General features: G+C 43.6%; 2 protein-coding genes across 2 annotated transcripts; both read right to left on the bottom strand.

The window, feature by feature from the left end:
- Positions 1–106: 106 nt before the first annotated feature.
- fcer1g (Fc epsilon receptor IgFc epsilon receptor Ig) lies at positions 107–2,615 on the bottom strand. Its single transcript, XM_057027673.1, has 5 exons — positions 2,405–2,615; positions 1,132–1,223; positions 746–787; positions 471–494; positions 107–394 (listed from the first exon to the last, which is right to left on the bottom strand). The coding sequence occupies exons 1-5, from the start codon at positions 2,466–2,468 to the stop codon at positions 341–343; spliced, it is 276 nt and encodes a 91-aa protein (XP_056883653.1). The 5' UTR covers positions 2,469–2,615; the 3' UTR covers positions 107–340.
- Positions 2,616–2,780: 165 nt separating this feature from the next.
- ndufs2 (NADH:ubiquinone oxidoreductase core subunit S2) lies at positions 2,781–7,359 on the bottom strand. The gene is made up of 14 exons (XM_057027665.1): positions 7,203–7,359; positions 6,365–6,468; positions 6,045–6,235; positions 5,853–5,973; positions 5,275–5,387; positions 5,133–5,207; positions 4,968–5,045; positions 4,801–4,886; positions 4,592–4,711; positions 3,869–3,998; positions 3,658–3,753; positions 3,479–3,562; positions 3,054–3,111; positions 2,781–2,966 (listed from the first exon to the last, which is right to left on the bottom strand). The coding sequence occupies exons 1-14, from the start codon at positions 7,307–7,309 to the stop codon at positions 2,929–2,931; spliced, it is 1,401 nt and encodes a 466-aa protein (XP_056883645.1). The 5' UTR covers positions 7,310–7,359; the 3' UTR covers positions 2,781–2,928.
- Between the last annotated feature and the right edge of the window lie 198 nt (positions 7,360–7,557).

Genomic DNA, 7,557 nt, shown 5'->3' with positions numbered 1-7,557 from the left:
AAGAGGAAACTGAGCGAGATGTAGTCTCAGTTAGCAGACGGCTCCCAAAATAAACGTGTGAAGTGTCAGGCCATGGCTTTAAAGAAAAAGCATCTCTACGAAACTGTTTTAGGCATAGGAGACAAGTGTATTTTCCAAAACAACTGAACGTGGCGGGGAAAGAACAGGACAGGTACAAAAATTCATCAGCACACGAATATTTCCCGCCAGTTTTTCTTACTCTTAATGGGAAATCTGAAATTCACAAAGCTAACACTTGGAGTAGCACATCTTCAAAATGTTTCAGCAGAATACACAAAACATTTTAATGCATGGATATGAATCATTTGCATGGATGGGGTCACTTCTTCTGGCCGATGGTCTCGTATGTGCTCTGCTCGTGAGGAGCTAAACCCTAGAGGAGCAAAAAAGGAATCGTCTTCACAGGATGGCAGTTAATTATTTAATCAAGCAATGAATGAATCACTCACCATATAAATTCTCTCGTCAGCCTTCTGTTGCCGGTGGAAAAGAACAAGACATTAGATGTTACAATATATGTGTGCGTGTGTGTGTCAATCACATGCGGTCAGCATTAGAGCAGTTTGTGGCTTTTAAAAGGAAATAATAGAGACAGAAATGCAAAGCAAATGAAACTTAGTGTTGAATTCACTGAACTCCAATAGGTTTTTGTTTTTAAAGCTTGCTTTAGCGACTGCTTTAAGAACAAACCACCAATGTTGGCGTATTTGCATTGGACGCTCACCGCTTTCAGTTTTTCAGCTTTGGCCACCTTTGCATTGAGAATCTGTTGTAGAAAAATTAAAAAGAACATGTTGCCTTAAGCTTTACCTTCTTTTTTGTGTTTCTAATTAATCATTATTTGATTCCTCAAGTTTATACAATTAAATTGTCATCATTCCTATGACTGTACTGTCAAAACATAGTCAGTAAAACAGATAGATGTGTGTATATGAATGTCTTTTTTTTAAATATAGTAAAACCTGAATTTTTTAAGAGATAAAATAACTTTTTCCATTTTTGTCACCATGTTTCTTTCTAAGTACCTTATTATGCAGACAACGCTGCATTTTTTGCCTGTAAAACCAGTGGATGGATTTTAAAAGAGAGCAACCAAAGAAAAGCGCCAACCTTAATCCTGCAGTAGAGAGCAGAGAGGATGATGCCGTACAGGAACAGAATTCCATCCAGGATGTAACAGATCTGTGGATCGGTGATGGCAGCTGAGGAGCGCACAAGGGTGAGTTAACCAGCAAGGCTAATTTCACAGACTGACTTTGCGGTTTATAAAAGACAAAATTGACAGCAAAAAGTGGACGACAACCCTTTTAAAAAAGATTTCCTTGAATCACTGTCCTTTGGTTAGGTAATCTACTTTTACAATTAATGCAAATAACAAAGCAATTAGCTTTCGTGTTGCTATGGCTGACAGTGGTAGATGACCTACACACTGAGATTTAAGGAGCTTTAATGGAAAATATTTAAATAAATGTGTGCAAAATTTACTTCTGTTCAATGAAAGCTTCCAGTGGAACAGTGGAGAGAATGTGAGAGCCATTTAAACCACAGCACCAGCTTTTCTTTTATTTATACCCGAGGCTGAAAGGAGAACTTGTGGATGATGAAATGTGCCCGAAAGCAGCAGATGTCATTTTCCATCTTTTGCTTTCCTTTCTGCCTCCTCTTTCCATAGTTCAAGGGAACGATTCACTTTTCTCCACTCGTTTCCAGAATAAAAGCCCCCCAGTAATGCCTTGAGACCGTCCGTTTCCGGGGAGCGGCTGCTACATCAACTCGGTGACAGGGTGATGTTATCTGTCTGGAAAAAAAATGTGGGCCACTCCTATGAAAACTAGTCGGAACTTTGAATCTTCAGTTGCTTTGGCAACAAAGTGTGATTGAATTTCATGTAACAAAAACAACTGCAATCTTTTTTAAAAAAAAAAGATTTTAAGGACGCTTCCTTTTTCTTGGCCCTGTGTTTGCGCGTGCGGCCAGACCACAGGCGCGACAACTAGGCCATCTTAAATGGCATTTTTCAAAACCCCTGCTCACGGAAGGTTAGCGTAAAATTGTGACTGTTTAGAAGGCGCCAACGGCTAGAAACTAGGAAGACGAGTGCAGGTTCAAGTTTTTGGTTCAATAGGTCAAAAATGAGCCGATCGCCTCGTACGCAAGAATCTTGCCACAATAACAATTGATGTCTCTTCTCAAGGTTTTCGCTCACAGCAGGAAATGGAAATATACGTTTGCTACCATCAAATGAGAACAGAAAAGCGGGGCCCTGGGCCAGTTCAGTGTACAAAGGAAAAAAATGGGGTCATTTTTTATTTTAAAATCTAAAAAAAAATTCCATTTGACAGGATTTGACGCGCTCACAGAAATTGCTACACTCAGAACTCACCGGCCGTCCCAAAGTTCAAGAACAGAAGAATCGCCACGAACATCAGGTTCTTTCCCAACGCCATGATATCACAGGCTCAGAGCGTCAACCGAACTCCTTCAGCGAAGCGGACGGTGGCTTTTTTTTATATTCTTCTGCCTACTGATAAAACGCTCAAACACTACATACCTCAGCCAAGAGGGGAAGTTGTGGTCTGAGCTTTAAGTCCATCTGGCTCAGATCTCGTCAGACCACTCCCTCTTCAACACTCAGAAGCTGCTAAAACTATCGGTGGCGTCATGGCTAAAACCTGATTTCTGATTCCGTTTGTACTTTAAAAAAAGGAGAGGTTAGCTGAAATGCTAACAGGCTGAAATACAAACGAAACAGATTCCTGTTCGGTCGTAAAATATTTATTGGGATTATTGTGACACTGGGTTGCTGATCTGCCAACACTTGTGAAGAGTGAACAGAGAAAAGAGCTGACAAGCATGCAGGGAAGAGAGAATGAAGCCTTTGGGGAACCTCCACGTTAGCGGCACCATTTAGCGGTCGACTTCTCCGAACACGATGTCCTGGGTGCCTGTCACAAGAAAAAAAAAAAAAAGAGGGTGAGCGCAGCGGTACAGGAGCGACCCGTCACTCCTCTGAAGCTGCATCGATGTCTCACCGATAATGGCCACAACATCGGCGAGCATGTGCCCCTGGGACATTTTATCCAGACCGGCCTGGAAGAAAGAAAACTTTTAGCTTAGCAATGCTATTTAGAGAAAATTTGCTAATATGAAAGTGAATATTAATGAGTTGCTAGCCCCAAGCTAACGCTAACTACTCTAATTTGTTTATGCAACTTTAAAGGCACCCTACGAGCAGGGATTCAGATGTTCAACAGCCTTAACCGCCAACCAAACAATGAACAGGAAGGAGGCCGAGAGCAGGGGGAGTTGTACATTTTTAAAAAGGCTACGCTGTATTTCATTAAACACACTTAATGAGGTAAAAGTGGCCTTGGGGATGAGCCTTTAAACGCACTGAATAACTGATACCTGGCATCGTTAATATTTTATGATGTTTTAGAAAGTTGTAAGGGCGCACCAAATGAGCGAATCCTGGAGCTTTGATCTTGCAGCGGTAGGGTCTGCTGGAGCCGTCGGATACCAGATAAACCCCAAACTCTCCCTGCGAGTGACACACAAATGCAGTCCAGTGCATCACAAAAAGGCACCTCAAGGTGCCAAATGAATCGGGACCCCAAAAACGAGTATTCCTCCAACCTTTGGTGCTTCCACAGCCGTGTATGTGGCTCCTGGGGGAACCTGGTAACCCTCCGTGTACAGTTTAAAATGGTGGATCAGGGACTCCATTGACATCTAGGTTGGAAAGTAGAGAAACATCAAAGGTGTTTGATATTGAAAATCTAATAAGAAGCAGAGAACAAGAAGGATTATCCCATGCCCAGATGCAGGGAGCTGCAGGTTGGCTCACCTTCATCTCGGACCTCTTCGGAGGGGCAACCTTAGCGTCGTCGACCTTGATCTCCCCTTCTGGCATCTTGTTGAGCGCCTGGTGCATGATTCTCAGAGACTGCCTCATCTCCTCCACTCTGCACAGGTACCTAATCCACAGAGACAGGAAATGGCGGTGATCTACAGACACCTCTAACATGGGTGAATCCGCCCCAAAGGGCTCGTGAGATATTAAAGAAAGGTGTGAACAGAAACTCGAAGCCGCTCCCAAACTCTTGGTCCATTTAACTGGCAAAGGACAGACTTGTAGGGACAAAAAGAGTCCAAAAAAAGGCAGTTTTAAAGAAAAAAATATATTTCTGTCAAAAGAAAGAGACCGAGAATGGAACAAAAATTCAACAAGGTAAGAAAAATAGATCGAAATTTGAGAAATGTTCATACAGAACTTTTAAAAACCGACGTCATCATCAGCCAATGAAACCTCCAGTTTTAATTAAAGGATTGAGTCTAAATCCGGCTGAAAAGGCCAATTTCAATAATACGTAACAGCTTAAAAAAAGGAATTTCCTATTCCTGATGCATATGTAGCAAATGTAAATAAACAAATAAAACATTTCAAAACAGAAATATCGCAGGCTGCCCTTTGTACAGAGGTTCAGCACGACGGCCCAATGAGAGAAACGTGCCGAGAGGTCAAATGTGAAGGCGTAGCTAAATAACAAAGGGTTCGCTCGCCGCGCACCTGTCGTAGCAGTCGCCGTTGCTTCCGATGGGGATGTCGAACTCCACCTCGCCGTACTTGTCGTAAGGCTGCGACTTTCTCAGGTCCCACTTGATCCCGGAGCCTCGCAGCATCACGCCACTGGCGGCGAGAGGATGAAGATGAGGATTCCACCAACCCAAAAGCACTCAAATGTAGGAAAAGCACCGTGGTTTCCGTTGGCAGCTCACCTGAACCCATAATTGAGCGCCTCCTCTGAGGTAACCACCCCGATATCCACGGTACGGTTTTTCCAAATCCGATTGTTGGTCAACATCTGCGCAGAAAAGCATCAGGTTTCAATTGAACCATGAGGTTTTAACTCTCAAGAGATCTGGCGGACGTTCTTAAAACTCGCCTCTTCCACTTCGTCGATTCTGATGGAGAAATTTTTGCACCACTCGTAGATGTCGTCCATCAGGCCCAGGGGCATATCCTGGAAACACAGAAATTACACTTCTATGACCATATTCTCGTAATCAGCGTTTCATAATATAGATCGTTGCGAACTGGAGTCACTCACCTGGTGGACACCACCGGGTCTGACGTACGCGGCGTGCATTCTGGCTCCGGACACCCGCTCGTAGAACTCAAACATCTAGGAGGAAACAGGAGTCAGAGGCTTGGAATAACCACCAACCCTGCAATCCTTTACTTTCCCTGACCTTCTCTCTCTCCTCAAACATCCAGAAGAAAGGAGTCATGGCGCCGATGTCGAGGGCGTGCGTGGTGACAGCCATGATGTGATTCAGGATTCGGGTCAGCTCTCCGAATAGAACTGGATAAAGGAAACGGGAAGCATCAGCGCAGAAACCAAGAGAGTTTCACCTACCAGTGGGGCAAATCTAAAACCGTCCCTTTAAGATCCCTTTAACATGCAAACGTTGTAGGAATAATTGTATATTTTGTTCGGAAGGCAGCGCAATTATATCCCCTGGGTTTTAAACTTAGGTAAACTATCAGTCAATCCCAAGAAACGTCCCAAGAAGCCAAAGTGGGGGTGGTTGCTTTATAGCGAGCAGGATCGTGACCAGATAGTGATGCAACTGTGTAAAGCATGGATGGATGACAAGTCAGACACACCTGTGTAAGCAGTTAGCTCGTTAGCTGGCTAAGTTGCTATTGGCTTTTAACGTTATCATTAGCCAGAGTCCTCAGGCTTCACTCCGTCCACTTATGCAACAACTATCAAACCAGCCCTTAGTTGCAGCCTTGATCCAATGGAATGTTGGGTTGTTGGTACCTCTGATCCACTGTGCACGAGGTGGAGCTTGGACGTTGAGGAGTTTCTCCACAGCCAGCGAGTAAGCCTGCTCATTGCACATCATGGAGACGTAGTCCAGGCGGTCAAAGTAGGGCAGAGCCTGCAGTATGGGAAGAAGAGGTAGAAGCGTGCGCAGAAGCCTAACGCATCGACCTGCCACTGCTAGCTAACCTGCAGGTAGGTCTTGTACTCGATGAGTTTCTCCGTGCCACGGTGCAACAGGCCAATGTGGGGGTCGCACTTCTTCACCGACTCTCCGCTGAGCTCCATGACCAGACGTAGTACACCGTGAGCCGCAGGGTGCTGAGGGCCAAAGTTGAGGGTCAGGTTGGAAACGTCCTTGTCTGCAGGAGGATCTTTGTCTAACAGGAGATATTGAAAGAAAGCTTCAACACAGAGGTTCTGATTTACATTTCTGGGTATTTGCCGCACCTCTGGCCGCAAACACCTCTTTGACATAGGCGATACTGCGTGTATAACTGGGGTCGTACCATTCCATGGGGGTGGTTTCCATTTGTCATTGAAAGCTGTGGGATACATCACCGCGCCAGAAAACTGCTCCATCCACTCCACATCTGGTTGCCATTGTTTCTGCCTGAAAAAACCCCCCATCAACCTGAGATTAGGCGGTGTTACAAGTGACATTGTCACGTCCATAACTGCCAGCCTTTAGCATCGGTGCCCTTTCAAGGGTTTAAAAAAAGAAAAGATTTTAGGAAGTTAGCAACTTCCTAAAATGAAGTGTTGTTGAAATTTACCAAAAAAAACCTGCCAAAACTGTTAGGAGGGGCTTCTATTTTCAATGTTAGTGAGACTTTGTGTTGGTGAATGTGCTTTAGATCAACATGATTTCACCTTATGGCACTGAAAATGTTCAATTTTAGATTTAAAAGCTAGGCGGCATTTACTTTGATTTTGCATTTCGCTCACACGCGTCAACACTCAAATGTTTCCGGCATTAGCTGAAAAGGTTTGCTTATAATTACTAAATATGGGAACTATATTATATTTACAAAGAGCAACAACAAATTCATTGTAAATAAGGACACATTTTGGCAGCGACAGCAGAGCAAGCAGTTGACAATTCAAGACTGCATATTTCACAAGTCACAAATGCTTTGTTCCCGAAATTTATACTTGACAAGCAGCCAAACATGTACATTGTAAATATACGGTTTATTGATAAGTGCGACACGGAGGGAATAATCCCCAGCAGGACAAATGGATTTAATTAGCATTAGCTATCTCTCGCTTCCAGATTTAAGGGGCCGCCGATTGACATAAAACGAGTTGTTTGAATCCTCGTATCCTGTCTTCGTGACAGCCTACCTGTTTTGCAGGACAGTGCAGCCGGGGCTCAATAAATTATTATTTAATATTATTTTGGTTGAAGGACGTCCTAGTTTAGAAAGCGACCTCAACATTGTGGCCGCCATCTTTGCTATTAGACAACCTCTGGCCCTGTGACGTCAGAGGATTTTCTTCTTTGTGTATTTATAGGCAAATTATTGTTAGTCGCTGAAGTGTGTCTGCCCCCTATCGGCCAGTCCAGTAAAAAGGTTTGTAATGGGTTCATACTCCTCGTGAACATATGCTTCTTATTTCAGATGCCACTAGACTTTAAAAAAAATGCTGCTTATTTAACTGAAAATTAAATATTTGCGGATTTTTTTTAAAGATTTTT

This window comes from Takifugu flavidus, chromosome 3, assembly GCF_003711565.1.
Source record: "Takifugu flavidus isolate HTHZ2018 chromosome 3, ASM371156v2, whole genome shotgun sequence".
NCBI classification, from domain to species: Eukaryota; Metazoa; Chordata; class Actinopteri; order Tetraodontiformes; family Tetraodontidae; genus Takifugu; species Takifugu flavidus.
The sequence above is the reverse complement of the archived record's forward strand: the minus strand, read 5'-3'. Positions and strand labels throughout refer to the sequence as shown.

Excerpts from the sequence above, each read along its gene's own strand:
- ndufs2 (XM_057027665.1), bottom strand. The coding sequence starts at position 7,309 with ATGGCGGCCACAATGTTGAGGTCGCTTTCTAAACTAGGACGTCCTTCA. Across the intron at positions 5,208-5,274 it reads TGTTTGAGGAGAGAGAGAAG|ATGTTTGAGTTCTACGAGCG; the intron begins GTCAGGGAAAGT and ends GTTTCCTCCTAG. Across the intron at positions 2,967-3,053 it reads CGATGTTGTGGCCATTATCG|GCACCCAGGACATCGTGTTC; the intron begins GTGAGACATCGA and ends TTCTTGTGACAG.
- fcer1g (XM_057027673.1), bottom strand. The coding sequence starts at position 2,468 with ATGGCGTTGGGAAAGAACCTGATGTTCGTGGCGATTCTTCTGTTCTTG. Across the intron at positions 788-1,131 it reads CTCTCTACTGCAGGATTAAG|ATTCTCAATGCAAAGGTGGC; the intron begins GTTGGCGCTTTT and ends TTTCTACAACAG. Across the intron at positions 395-470 it reads CTGACGAGAGAATTTATATG|GGTTTAGCTCCTCACGAGCA; the intron begins GTGAGTGATTCA and ends TTGCTCCTCTAG.